This window comes from Ascaphus truei, chromosome 4 (assembly GCF_040206685.1).
Source record: "Ascaphus truei isolate aAscTru1 chromosome 4, aAscTru1.hap1, whole genome shotgun sequence".
In the NCBI taxonomy this organism is placed as follows: domain Eukaryota; kingdom Metazoa; phylum Chordata; class Amphibia; order Anura; family Ascaphidae; genus Ascaphus; species Ascaphus truei.
Window position 1 is genome coordinate 87,147,617 of NC_134486.1, and position 15,042 is coordinate 87,162,658.

At 41.4% G+C, this 15,042-nt stretch overlaps 1 protein-coding gene across 2 annotated transcripts in view; it reads left to right on the top strand.

Moving 5' to 3' along the window:
- The window catches only part of USP34 (ubiquitin specific peptidase 34), a 162,578-nt gene that overhangs the window by 97,497 nt on the left and 50,039 nt on the right, over positions 1-15,042 (top strand). For both annotated transcript variants that reach the window (XM_075596167.1, XM_075596168.1), the window contains 12 exons: positions 49-171; positions 1,061-1,144; positions 4,955-5,041; positions 6,713-6,913; positions 7,884-7,966; positions 8,130-8,170; positions 9,343-9,467; positions 10,096-10,248; positions 11,845-11,949; positions 12,941-12,996; positions 14,358-14,478; positions 14,641-14,824. In XM_075596167.1, the coding sequence (XP_075452282.1) occupies positions 49-171; positions 1,061-1,144; positions 4,955-5,041; positions 6,713-6,913; positions 7,884-7,966; positions 8,130-8,170; positions 9,343-9,467; positions 10,096-10,248; positions 11,845-11,949; positions 12,941-12,996; positions 14,358-14,478; positions 14,641-14,824 (1,363 nt within the window). The remainder of the gene's footprint in view (positions 1-48; positions 172-1,060; positions 1,145-4,954; positions 5,042-6,712; positions 6,914-7,883; positions 7,967-8,129; positions 8,171-9,342; positions 9,468-10,095; positions 10,249-11,844; positions 11,950-12,940; positions 12,997-14,357; positions 14,479-14,640; positions 14,825-15,042) is intronic.

Here is a 15,042-nt window from a genome sequence, read left to right on the forward strand (position 1 = left end):
CATAATTTACCACCCCCCCCCCCCCCCCCCTTTTTTTTTCTCCTTAAGGGGAATGATGGACCTTGTTGGAAAGACCTGCTTCGCATAAAAAGTGCTCATAAACTCTTATATGCACTAGAAATTATTGAAGCATTGGGCAAGCCTAACAGGAGAATAAGGAGAGAATCCACGGTAATGTAAAGTTAGACTCAAAATAAAGCGACTCTCTGTTAATGTGACATTTACTGAATCCTTGGGCAGCCGACTGCATTTCTAAGGCTGAGGCCCCAGTACCTCCGCTGCACGCGCGCCCGCGAGACTGGTGGCGCGTGCAGCCGATTCCCCGGTCTGCAGGGAGCTGCAGACCAAAAGAGCGGGGAGGGGCGTGGCGAGGGAGTGACGGGGGCGCGGCCATGACGTCACCCGGCAGGGTTCGCCCTCGTTGGCTGAACCGCCGGGGGGCGTGGCTTAACGCTCTGTAGCGAGTCCTGCTCTCAATTCTATTGAGAGCAGGAGCAACTCGCGCCACAGCGGTGCGGCCCCTCCCTCGCAGCGGGCCCGGCGCCATTGAGGGGAGGGCTCTCGTCCGTGCAGCGTCCGCCACAGCGGGCGCTGCAGTAGCCAGCGGGGTCCAGCCCATAGCTGTTAAAAAGTCACAAGCGTATGTGGTATGACTGCACTGTCAAACACATTAGACTGGTGACGTTCTATGGACTTTATTCAAACATTTGCATGGCAAGACGGCTACTACATCTGTGCTGCATGAACTACCTGTTGAAGGCTGAAATAAACTTGAAAAAGACTTGAAAAAGAAACCTATGAAGTTTATGAAGTGTTAATTTTCACAGTAGCCTTCCAGTATCAACCCTGTCATTATATCTCATTTCATCTCTATATCCTATCTATCTTTACCTATAAGGTCTTGAAGGCTTTGTCACATTGAATCTATGGAGAACCCTAATGTTGATCCCATAAAAGGTAGCGCAAGCTAGAACTAATTTACAGGGGACCAGCATGTCTGCTAGAATTTTGGATTGCAGGCTTGTAATAACATTACATATGTTACCGTTTCTTTTTGCAGGGCAGTTACAGTGATTTATATCCAGACTCTGATGATTCCAGTGAAGACCAGATAGAAAACAGCAAAAACACGTGGAGCTGCAAGGTTTGGTTATATTGATATCATTGTTTAACATTTACAGTTGTTCAACACTTTCTTGCATGTACCCCTTCTAACTTTATATCATGACTCCTTATTCTAGACGTTTTACTCTGGAACATGCTTTTCATCATGTTTCGTGTATGCTATTTGGCTATTATTATGCATTGCATTTAGGGCCGCAGACAGGGCTAGAGGTACTTCCCCATCCCCCCCATTTCACACTTTGAGCCCCCTCTATTTCCCCCCCCCCTTCCCATGTAATGCTCTCCCCTCCGTCTCACACTCTCTTCCTCACTTGCACCTTCTCTCTCCCCTTCCATCAATTAGCCAGCTCTCACTCAATCCCCCCCCCTGCCTCACATGTATTTCTCTCCCCTGCGTGTCTTTTCCTCACTCACTCCCTCACCCTCTCTTACATTCCCTTTCTCCTCTCACTCGCCCCCACCCTCCGTCAATTACCCCACTCTCACTCAATCCCCCCACCCTTACACAATCCCTACCACAAAATACAAACCAACCCCTGTTCCCTAATGCATATAAAAATACAGACTTACCTTGGAGATGGTCTCAGGTTTGCTCCTGATGCTGGCACGTGCCGGGCGTTTCGGAAACTGAGGCCCAGCTTGCTTCCGTGCACCAGTGTTTGAAGCTCGGCATGCGACAGAGTAAGAGAGGCCACGCAGCTGGGGGAGAGCCGGGCCCGGCAGCAACTACTTTGGCCGGCCACCGGGCCCAGGACACCTGTCCCGGCTCTCCCCCCCTGTTGGCGGCCGTGACTGCATATGCAATTAGTTAACAGCCCAGCTATTCACTTAGATTAGATCAATTAACAAGTACAGTATGGTACTAAGACATGTTTAAGAGCTGGACGACTCCTTATTGCTGTTCATTTTAAATTTGCCATATGCTGTTTTTTGTTCTCCATGGGGAGTTTTCTTTGTAGGCCGTGGTGAGGTCATCTTTAGTTGAGACACTGGGGCTTATTTATTAAAGTGATCGTGCCGTTTTGGCGCTACCACATAGCAAGTCCCATTCACTTTATTGAATAAGATATAAAGTTTGCAGTAATTATATACTTCTGGAATTCAGTGTAAAATCTGAATACGTTTTGTTTGTATAATTGTCGTAAGGGTGCTGTTTCTTTAAAGAAAAGCTTGTGTTCCCCCCCCCCGACATGTACTGTATGTACAGTAATACCTATGTGCAGCACATTCGTTAACTACTCATTCAGCACAAACCTTGGATTTTGACCCACAATACATACATGCAATGATTTCAAAAGAAATTTAAACATAGATTAATAACGCTATGTGTGTAACTCTTACAATCTTCAAAGAGGGTTAAAATTTTTTATATATATAAATATAAATATATATATATATATATATATATATATATATATATATAAAATTAACGCAGGTATTATCCATATAGTCTAGGATTGCTGTTAGCTACAATATGAGTGGGTTTGTACACATAAGTTTTTATGGATGTTTTATATACTAAAAATAAATGTTCATATATATTAATAAGCCGCATTCAGATCTGGTGGAATGTAGTTTATTTTTACCGATTTACTAAGTACTTACAAAGCTCATCAGCCTGTGCTCATGTACAGTATACATCTTCTTTAATGTCATTTATATAGCTAATATACTGTAATCAGCTCATCAGATTGCCTGTGCCAGAAAGCAGGAGACATAAAGGGACAGCCCCATCTAGTGGCAAAAAATAGATCTATTCTGGAGACTGTCAATGTAATTGACTTCTTTAGGCTGCCGCGACACGTGCTTGGCAAGCTCACTTTAATGTAATCAAATTACACGCGCACACGTACGCTTAGCAAAGCTAGGAGCTTGGGGAGACAGGGACAATTGATTTTCAATTGCGCTGAAGGGTCAGGTCGGTCAGCAACCAATCAGCACCAGTCAATGCACACATTGCCACACACACAAACATAGCACTGATCCAGCCAATGACACCCCACAACACACCCCCCCCCCCCTCCCAGGAGGACAGCCGAGCTCTCGTGCTTGGAGAGTTGGTGACATCACCGCTCTCAAGCATGAGTGCGCTCAGCGACGGCGTGACCGCAGCCTTAGAAAGAGCCATTCGCTCTCGCAGTGAAAATGTTACATGCGTCCTATTAAAATGTAATTTCATTGGGTTCTTGTATAAACTTTTTAGCTGTTTCAAAGGTATAATAATTACTTTTAAAAAAAGACAAAAAAAAACAAAGGAAAAGAGATGAGTGACCATTTATATGTCGATACAAGGTTCTATAAAAAGTTTAACTAAATGTCACAACAAACCTGCATAGCATTTGGTTAACACACAAACATTACCAGTTACTATAAAAAATATTAAATGATTGAAAAATATTTCTGTTTTTAAATCACTCACATAACATTACATATATGTACCATTATGTATGTGATCTCTGATATGACTACCACATTAGTGAGCCTACTTTTGCTCCTCAAACTGTTTTATTCCACACGTTTTAAATATTTTTAAAATGGACTTCACCTTCACTTACGTATGTTTGATGGTAAAGTGCATTTTGGCAGGAGCTGCTCTGTGCACGTGGGATAACAAAGCAATACAAGTCAGGCTCAGGCATGTACACCAGTTTAACCAGTAGTTCAGGTTTAGGAGACCATGCTTTCTGCCACCTGCGCCAGAATATTCTGGGGCTGTATTTCCTTATGAGCCTGAATAGCACCATAGACTTCCAGCTATGCCTTCCCAGCATACTTTTTGCTTTCTGAATGCAAACCATAATATCACTATGCATTGTACTCATGTCCATAGTGAAACTCAAACTGTCTCAATGAGCTTACAACCCAGTTTCTCTCGCCTCCCTACACAATGGAGGTAAAATATTTATTGAAATTCGCACAAAGCAGGCACTTCTCATCCAGACTCCTTTTAGAAACATGTCTCTAACCACAGGAATGCTTCACTTGTCTAGATATCTATATAAAACGCAGGTACAGTAGGTGACACGAGTATTGTTACTCAAGCAAGTTCAATTTGTTTTTATTGATTACTGTATTAGGTTTGTCATAAAGAAGACCCACTAGCTAGTAGCTAGCGGAGCGTCCATCTTAGTGATGATTGTTTATCCTGAGTACATAGGTCACACCCATTGCCTGTCTCTCAGGCAATTAGGCAAAACCATTACACCTCAGTCACTTTGATCATTTTGAATTTGTTGCCTATGAGCGGTATGTTCCTCTTTGGCGTGTCTCTGTATTAGGTTTGGGTTGAAGGAGTGGCTCAGCGAGGAAAGGCTTGGACTCTGAAAACAGTGACTCTGACTTTGAAGCAGGGAAGCCGTGTTCAAATCCTAGTGTTGGTTCCTTGTGACCTTAACAAGTGACATTATCTCCCTGTGCCTCAGGAAACACAATTTGACTAGTCTACAGGGCAGGGATGCACTATTCCTGCAAAATTGTACATACAGCGCTGCGGACACCGTTGGTGCTATACAAGAAAAAATATTATTGTATACTGTATTAGGTTGTAAAGCAATTTAAACAAGCAACAACTTGAATAAACGGGGCTGGTTTAAAGTTAGTGGAAAGGGCAGTAAAAGGTCTTCTTCCTTTGCTACACTTGTTTTCTGAACAATTCACAATATAGTGAACATACCTCCATTACCCAAGGCCCATGTCAAATTTTAGACATTTAAAAATGTAAAAGATGTATTCCATTTCTTATGTAGAAACTCGTCAGAACTATTTCTGGATGTGTCTGGTGTGATGTTCCGAGGTTCTTTGCTTGTTTTGACTGTTGGTGTCTCTGTAGTTTGTGGCTGCAGGAGGTCTGCAACATTTGGTTGAGATATTTAATTCTGGAATTTTGGAGCCCAAAGAACAGGAATCCTGGACTGTGGTAAGTACACATAGCTGCAATTTAGTTCTCATGTATCCTAAATATGTTTACATTGCCACCCATGGGGTTTAACTTGTAGGGCAGTGGTGTGGGCGGATTCAGCTTGGCATTCCTTGTAATGTATTTTAATATACTTTATTGACATATGTAGGTAATATTTGGAATAGAACATTATTATGGCAAGGTAGTTACTAATATGAAGAGATGTGGTGACACTGTGATTGATAACATGACAGAAATGAGCTGGAACTACAGGTTTAGTTTTCCAACTCCAGTCCTCAAGACCCCCTAACGGGTCAGCTTTTCTGGGTATCTTTGCTTCAGCAAAAGACAGGGGAGCCAATGCTACATCCAATTGACTAAACATATATGGTGATAAGTATCAAGTTTAAATAGTTATATTTTAAGTTTAGGCGACATCGCTGGCTACAAGGCCAGTGACGTCACAAAAGGGGGCAGGCAGATGCACGGAGAAGCTCCTGATTGTCCACAAGGGGAGACCGTCGCCTGAAAAAATCAAATATCAGTGACTACCAGATTTTTGGTTGCACCATCGCTTTGTTGACAATGCATTTGTTTTGACGCGGCGGTCGCATCGCCAGCACTATAAGCGCAGCCTAAGCCTGCATACCAACGTCAAGGCACAACCAAATTTGCAGGTCCCAACACTACAATGCGAACCTTCCCCTTTACCTCTGTATGAGGGGGAACAACTGTAGTAGGTCGTGTCCTTACAGCAAAATGAAAAAATCTCCCAAGTTAAAAAGGTGGGGAGGGGTGAGCTGTGGGAGAGGGGCCACCTACCTCCGAACAATCTCATGTAGCATTGGGCTCCCCTGTCTTTTGTTGTATACATTTGCCATGCTCCGTAGCACTCCTTTTGACACACTCACACACACACACACACACACACACACACACACACACACACACACACACACACACACACACACACACACACACACACACACACACACACTGATGTGGTGGGAGTTTGAGCTTGCTGGAAATGTGTGTGTGTTTATCCTTGCTTCAGCACAGGTGGCTCAATCAATGGCTCAGTATTCGTCCCCCCACCCCCGCTAGGTGGGACGCAGGGAGACTCTGGAGCAGAACCACATTAATTTCAGCCCTGGGGACACCTTGCTCCCTGAGCTACTTGCATCTAAAAGTGATGCCAGTATCTCACTTCTGTGTGTTAAAAAAAAAATATATATATATATATATATATATATATATATATATATATATATATATATATATATATATATATATATATATATATATACAGTGTTCGACAAACCTATACATTTGCTCGCCCCGGGCGAGTGGATTTAACCCCCGGGCGAGTAAATATTGGCCCAAGCAGCATACGTTTGGTACTAGGTGGCGAGTAGATTTTTTTTGTGTGGCGAGTAGATTTTTTGGTGATTTGTCAACCACTGTATATATATATATATATATATATATATATATATATATATATATATATATATATATATATATATATATATAAAACAAATGGTAAAGCCACTTTAAAAATCTAATGTCCATATATTGCTTCTAGATTAACCCATGTGCTTGATTTCCGCAAATGACTGCAATTAGAATGTATGTTTTTTGGCTGTGTATGCAGTGCCGTATTCGTGAACTCAATCTGTATCTTTACAGTGGCAGCTGGACTGTTTAGCATGTTTGCTGAAGCTGATATGTCAGTTTGCTGTGGATCCAACAGACTTGGATCTGGCTTATCATGATGTCTTTGCCTGGTCAGGGATAGCAGAGAGCCACAGAAAAAGAACGTGGCCTGGCAAATCCAGGAAGTCACCTGGAGATCCTGCAAAAGGCCTTCACATACCTCGTTTAACAGAAGTAAGACAATGGAATGGGTATTGCATGTTCAAACGTCGTGTAATCATTTTTCTTTAATTGAATTTGTAGTTTTACAGTGGCAGGCAATGTTGGCATTTCCACTTACCTGGCTGAAAGTGAAAGTTTTTGCTTAGATTCCCTTTAATTGTCCTCTTTCATACATACCACAAACCTAATCACTAAATTGTACAGTTATTTTTTTATTTTATTTGTGGAACTATTGCTGTAGAAAACATGTTTTGACGGGGATAATCCACAGTTAGGATTTTCTAAGAAACACCTTCCTTTCTAGACATGATCAGTGAAGCTTTAGAATGGCTGTTGCATTATTTCCTCAGTCAGACTCTGCCCAGTTGCAGTATCTCTGCACAGCCACATTCTATGTCAGGGATAGCTGTTTCAATAAAGTGATATTCTCAAGACCAAGAGGAATAAAGGTCATTTTTATACAAGCCGTTGGTTTGGTTGAATGATTTGCTTTGATAGTCTCAATCAGTCTTCGTTTTGTAGAATGATCTGCTAGTATCATCGGTTTTACTTTTTTTCTGGTATAGAAAGAACTATTACCAAAACAATACATACCAACTGTTCAATAATGCCTGGTCTTTTTTATTTTTTTAAATCCTTGTAATATAAATTGTTACCAGCCAACAAAAGCATTTAATAAACATTTGCTTAGGCATGTTATTTCATATTTAAAATATGCATATTTGTATTTCTTCTATTAAAATATTTTGTCATTTTTACTTTTTATTACTCTGTTGCCGTGGGATGGTACCTGACTGTATTTATCAGCTTTTTCCTTAATTACATTTTTTATACTTTAGTATTTTTTAAATTGGTGTTTATTAGAAAAATACTTTTGAAGGCACACATGGTTTGTTTCAGTTAACTTTCTTTTAATAACATGCTCATAAGTGTATTTCAAACATAGGCTTCTGGTAATTTTTCTCTCTCTCTCCTTGTGAAGGTATTTCTAGTTCTTGTCCAAGGAACCTGTTTGATTCAACGGTTAATGTCTGTCGCTTATACTTATGACAATTTAGCTCAAAGGTAAATATTGCACATATACTACAACGATTACACGTTGATATCTTCTGAAATTAAATCACAGGGTTGCAAGGGTTTATAGGGAGTTGAAAGTACTGTACTATGTCTTTGTTCTGAGCAAGTGATCTGCTCTGTTCTCATTACATGCTGTGGTTTATCTCTGCAGGGTTCTGAAGGCTCAGTCAGATCACAGGTCCAGGCATGAAGGTAAGCGTTACAGGAATGGTGCATCATTCATCCGCTCTTCTCAAACCTTCCAACTTTTAATTATATCTGCTCTGGGAGTCACTGAATCTAGTGCAGTGATTTCCATCTGGGGTTTTGCAGAACCCAAGGGGTTCCATGGGGGGGTGGGGGAGAAGGGGGAGCCGGGACAACTGTCCCAGAGAGAGAGGGAGAGTGTAAGGCCTGGGACATAGTACGGTGAGCCTTGCTGAGCCGCGCTGACCAGATGCACTTACCCCCTGCATCTGTCATCAGCGCGGCTTTAGCAGCCGCTTCTGCACGCGTGCGGAGGCTCAGGTATTTTGGAGAGACAGGCAAATTTAAAATTTGCCGCTCAGGGAAGCGGAGGAGCGGTCACGTGACCGTCACATCCAATGGGAGCGAGGGACTAGCCCCGCCTACGCACCGCCCCCAAAGCGCGCTCACTGCCTCGCCTGCCAGGACACAAAAAAGCTCCAGTTTGAGCAGGCGAGGCAGAGCAGGAGCACTGATCAGCGCGGCCCGAGGCACCATGCACGAGGCCTAAGAAAGGAAGACAGACTGGATGTAAGAGGTGGGAAGGGGTGGGGAGAGAGTTGGGGTTCCCCAGAATTTCACAATATCATTCTAGGTTTCCTTAACAAAAAAAGGTTAAAAACCACTTATTTAGTGACAGGGTAATCTAGATTGTAAATAATACAAAATTGCTAGCTAGTGCATGATTTATGAATTTAATAGTGACAACATTTTAATGTCATTTACACACATGAATTCTTGTTTCATATGGGAGCACAACCAGAGAAACTATTTCAAACTCCCCACATGCTTTTGCATTTTACGTATTGCTAATTGACATTTTATCCATATACAGTACACAACATGATTAAATTGGATGGTAAAGATGGATTGCACAGTGGAAAAGAGAGAAGATGCACCTAGTATCGATTTAAATGTGGATTATAGTTTTTTTATTTGTTGTGATCTTGTAGAGTAAAAGAACAGTTGTTGTACATTAGGTGGTTAGTTTTTTTTTCGGCATGTTGTATTAAAATGTTGTGGCCATGTCGTTGTTCATTGACAGCCTGGTACTAGTGTGCCTAATTTGCATGAAATTGTGAAAGCGTTCTGCTGGAGGATGTTTAATGCATCATTGCGTTTTTCTGTATCCTACTTAGTTACACATTATTCTATGTGGCTTCTGGTTAGCTGGTCTCATTGCTGTTCTATGGTGAAATCTAGCCTTGCAGACAGTGATAATCTACAGGATTGGCTCAAAAAACTAACCCTTCTTATTCCTGAGGTAAGATTTAAGAAAATATTGTTTGTACCCATATACTTAAGTGTAATAGTTGCTTCTGAACTCCCACCTCTGTTCCAAACTATTCACTCATTTACAGTACCCAAATCATTTTACTCAAATCCAGATAATTATCAATATGAAGTGATTCTCCTATGATTAGAGCACATAGTGTATATGTAAAATCTGCTCATACAGTGTACTGAATTCACCCTTTCGTTCACGTATTCACTTGAATAGATGCAGTGTACCACCACTCAAATCACAGCAAAAGCCCAGCTAAAGCACCACAATGATTTGTTAAAATAAAAAAAAAAATGATTTTGTTAATACGACGTTAAACCCAGGTTAAGTAAAGCAAACATCCTAGCACCCTCCTAGCTTCGGTCAGTACCACGCCGTTTTTAAATCCAATTTTATCTCGAAAGATCCTTCTTTTGCCCGTTACAACTTGTACTCTTTATAAGTATTTACATCTCATTTTCATGTCTGTCATTGCTTAGTTAGCTAATATATAAAATTAGCTTCACCTTATATTGGAGCAGGTGTAGCTACAATTATGTTGGACACTAGGAATGTTTTTTTTTGTTTTATTTTACAATTACCGGTTTGTTTTTCTTCTGTCTTGAAGACTGCAGTCCGGCACGAATCCTGCAATGGCTTGTATAAATTATCCCTGTCGGGTCTGGAAGGCGGGGATTCGATAAATAGGTCTTTCTTACTTCTGGCTGCATCCACGCTATTAAAGTTTCTTCCTGATGCTCAGGCTCTGAAACCTATCAGGGTAAGATGTTCTTTTCATGTTTAGGAATGTACAAAAATCAACAATGAACAGTTGCACACCCAAAAAGAGACATAGAAAATAATGCATGTAAGAATGCTTTAGTCATTCTTTGTTCCTTATTTGTGGGGGGGGGGGGAGGGGAGGGCATCCAGAATACAACATTTTGGGCCCTTGGTCAGGTGAAGCAAGTCCAACATTGTTGAAGAAGAGCGTCAAGTAGGCGTGGTCAGACCAGCTTATGTGCCAGGTCCATACATAATGACGTCACACCCACTCATGGAACGCACACCTTGAAACGCAAAACAAACAATGCTAGAGTGGAGATGAGTAGCCATGTTTGCCATAGCGGACTCGTTTAAGAAATCTTCATACCACTCACAAGAAATCAAGTAAATATCTTAATTTAAAAAAAAAAAACACACGGATACCAAATATCCAAAATTGATGCACATAACACAATAGATATATCGCAAACAAATATAGTAGAAATAATTATATACACTTGAAAAAATTAATTCGATCTCCGATCCAGGATCCAGAGTTCAACAAAAAAAAAAGTACAAATAGCTTTCACAAAAAACTATAAAATCATTAATGTCATTAATTCCCTTGGTTACCAAGCAGACTCGGGCATAAATCCAATTACATTCCTTTAGCAAAAGAAATGTATCCCCCTATTTCCCCACACCGAGCTCTGAACCACTGTCCTTTATTTGAAATGTTAAGTGTTTTGTGTTCTGTTTTACCTCCCTGATGTGTTTGGCTACCGGGAAATCTGTAGGTATTGCATTTGTTGTTTTATGGGCTTCTCTAATAAAACGTTGACTGAAACATTTTTAATGGGTCTGAAGGGTTTGCCCATATGGACCTTAGCACAAGGGCACCACAAAGTATATACAGTATAACATGATCAGAGTTACATGTGTAGAAGTGGTTAATATTATATCTCTTGCTAGTTCTCGTGTGCTGGAAGGGATCTCCTTTAATAGAGTTACAGTGTGTGCAGCTCAGGCAGACATACATATCAGACCTCTTGCTTGTAAGATGTCTTTTCTTCCCTGTCTTTTCTTGTCTTGAATAGGGTATATTTCTACAGATCCCTCTATGAAGCCCAATGATGACAATAACCTGCTATTACCAAATAGCTTTCACCCTAGAACATCGATAGATAATCTGTACATTTGGTGTGCAACCCTTCAATTGTTGGTTTTTGGACTGTTACAGTGTGGCGACTCTGAATGTTTGCCCCTTGGGATCGCTTACTTTAATCATGTCTCCTACTTCTTCCATGTCTGGGAATGTAAAGTGCCAGGTTTTTGTCTAACCTCCACCCACAAAATGTATTGTTTACATGAATGCAACTAATGGCAAGGATAGGCAGGATATATGTGCTTTTTGCTCAGGAACCTCCTTTTTGTTTATGGCTTCTGTTAGGCTGCTGTAAGAGAGGAATGCAGCGGTACAGGAATGGCCCATGTGCTTTCTCACAACTGTGCTGCCTATATTCAGTGGTAGTTGGGAACACTGTATACAGTATGACGCTTGCCACATCAATATGTTATATTAACGCGTGTTTATATATATATATCTTTATAGCTGGAGGACTATGAGGAAGAAACTATTTTACGACCTGGATGTAAAGAATATTTTTGGTTACTATGTAAACTAATTGATAATATCCACGTCAAAGATGCTAGCCAGGTAGGAGGACTGATTTGTATCACTCTGAAACCCTGTGAATGTGTTTCTTTGTTATTTGCATTGATTGCTTACAAATGTGATGGCTAAGGATTCGTCAGACATGGGCAAATAAATTATGGTGGGATTTAATTTTTTTATTTTATAGGTACATTTAAAACAAGAGGGAAACAGGCGTTTATAATTTTGTTGACACACTGCTGTGATGACTCTAATTGTAAAAGTAATATTTAAAAGTAATTTGTTACTTTCAGCTTCTAAGTAATTGTATGTAACCTTTCATTTATGGTAAGGTGATGGGTTCTCTCTCTGCAATTAGATCATATAGCTAAGATTTACTTATTGAGAGTAAGAACCGGTTTGCAATTTTTTCCCTGATTTTAATTGATGTTCATTTTGGTTAAGTCACCACTGGGATTTAAGGAGTCTCTATTTTATCAATGTTTGTGCTGGATTTGTAGCTCAAAAACAGCATCCACCTTATGTACATTTAAATATTAATAACAAAATTCCAGTTTCAAATTCTAATAAATAAATACGCCAGGATTCACTGGCGTCCAATGCAGGATATTGCACCCGGGTCCAGTGTTAACTGGCACTGACTTTTATGGCAGTTACTGCTGGATCGTGGTGTAATACCCCACACGTGACCTTGAATATGTCTCATAGCCTTCTAAGCCAGTTAGTCTAATAAGCATATTTCCAAACTCCCCTCCAAACCTAGCATGGCAACAACAGCTTGTGAACCCCATTCACCATATTATTTTCCTGCTAAGATAAATAAATGCCGTAAGTTCATTTGTAACTCGGCGGTGCATTACTCCTGCTGTATGCAGTGAACATGCACACAAATGCAGTGAATATACAGAGACTATAAGATGTGGCTCTGGATTAAAATGGAAAGGGAGGGACCCAGATGTGCACTTCTTCTTTACTTCATAATTGTTATCTTACATACAGTTTGAGAGAAATGTTTGTTGTGTTTTTTTTTTAGACTACTCTGCTTGATTTGGATGCTTTAGCAAGACATTTGGCCGACTGCATTCGCAGGTTAGTCTTTATCTTTCATTCTTTCAATTTTAATTTCTTCCTAATATCGGCAGAGCTGTAGGGATAAAAGATTTTATGTTGGCTGCCAGTTGCTAAATTGGCCAGGACATCAATCTATGGATAGTTTTGTGCCAGCCTGTGTAGGTGGGATTCATCTCTTACCTGATCTCTGGTACAGTATATGTGTGGTAGAAGGGTGGATACGATTTGCCCATCAGAAGTTGGTGTGGTTTGTTGAAGGCCATTTTGCACACTTGGGGTATGTGGAACTAGCCTGTATGGGTTGGTGTTTTTTAATCCAGGAATAGATACTGTATATGCACTAAATTAAGTGAAATGGGTCTATTAGACCATTTATGGAATATACAAAAGATTGACAAGAGCTCATCGTTTCGGGGTGGTATCCCGTCCTCAGAGTAGAGAACACCACGAAACGTGTTGAGCTCTGTTGATTTTTTTCTATATTCAATAAATGGTCTAATGCAGGGGTGCGCAAACTCCCGGGGGGCGCGAGATTTTCTGCAGGGGGTGTGTCGGTTAAAGAGGTCCCATGCTCTCCCTAGGGCATTTAAATTATATGCCGGGGATCGCGCAAGGCCTCTGTAACTTCTCCTACCTGGTCTTCGGCGATGCATCGCCATGGTATCCTGGTGGCAAACGACGCTGCGAGGGTCACGTGACGTTGCGTTCCATGGCAATGTGACCACATGAGCCCGCAAGTAATTTGACGCCTGAGCTGGGGTAGGGGGGGGGGGGGGGCAGGGGGAGTAGGGGAGTAGAGCAGACAGGGAGGCGCAGGGAGAAAACTTTGTGCACCCCTGGTCTAATGCAGGGGTGTGCAAAGTGGGGGGCTCAATATTTTTCTAGGGGGGCGCGGCGGCTGCAGAGGCACTGCGCTCTTCCCCATGGCATTTAAATTAAGTGCCGGGGGATCGCGCGAGACCTCTGTAATGTCTCCTACCTTGTCGTCAGAGACGCGTCGCCATGGCAACGTGGGGTCACGTGCCCCTGCGCTTCATTTGACGCCGGATTTTAGGTATTGGGGGGGCGCGAGTAGAGGGGCTGGCAGGCACACACAGTCTGCGCACCCCTGATTTAATTGACCTCTTTCACTTAACCGAGTGCATATACTATTCCTGGATGAAAACTTTATGCAGTGCCGGTTCGTGGGAGACTCCGCCATACAGATACTCGGCACCATGTGAAATACTTTTGAAAATCCTGTTACTTCAAAACAAACCAAAACGGGAGTGCAGGGCACGGATATCATTTTCTGGTGTTTTTCTTTAAACTGTACTGGTCATTACCATGACTATAATATTGGAAACCAGTAACTAAGGCTACATGGTTTTGTTCTGTAGCCGAGAGATTCTGGACTATCAGGATGGGAACATAGAAGATGATGGTATGACAGGACTCCTAAGACTTGCAACCAGCGTCATCAAACATAAACCACCCTTCAAATTTTCCAGAGAAGGACAGGTACAGTTAATTCTAGTTCTTCGTGTAATCTGTCAACTATTTTTTTTTCTTCCTTTTTGAATACATGGATAAAAGCAAAACAAAAGTGAGCATTTCATTGCAAATCCGTACTGATTGTTTGCTGATTATTGGCCAACGTCTGATCATATCACTCTCTTGCAGGAATTCCTTAGAGATATTTTTAATCTCCTGTTCCTGTTGCCGAGCCTAAAAGACAGACTGCAGCCAAAATGCAAATCTCACTCGTCAAGAGCTGCTGCTTATGACCTCTTGGTAGAAATGGTGAAAGGCTCAGTGGAGAACTATAGACTGTTACACAACTGGGTAATGGCACAGCACATGCAGTGTAAGAGTCAGACCATTCATATTACTTTAACTCTTTGAAGGGATTAAGCTCTCTGCTGTTGGATGATTCAGAAATGTTTTGTTGCTTTTGGGCCTTGTCCAGCGGAGCTGAAAGATGACATTCTGTGGCCGGGTGTTGCAATTTAACTCACCAGGGATATGTTGGTAAAAACATTTGTTGCTTTTCAGTAATTCGCCAAACGGCTATTCTCAAATAAT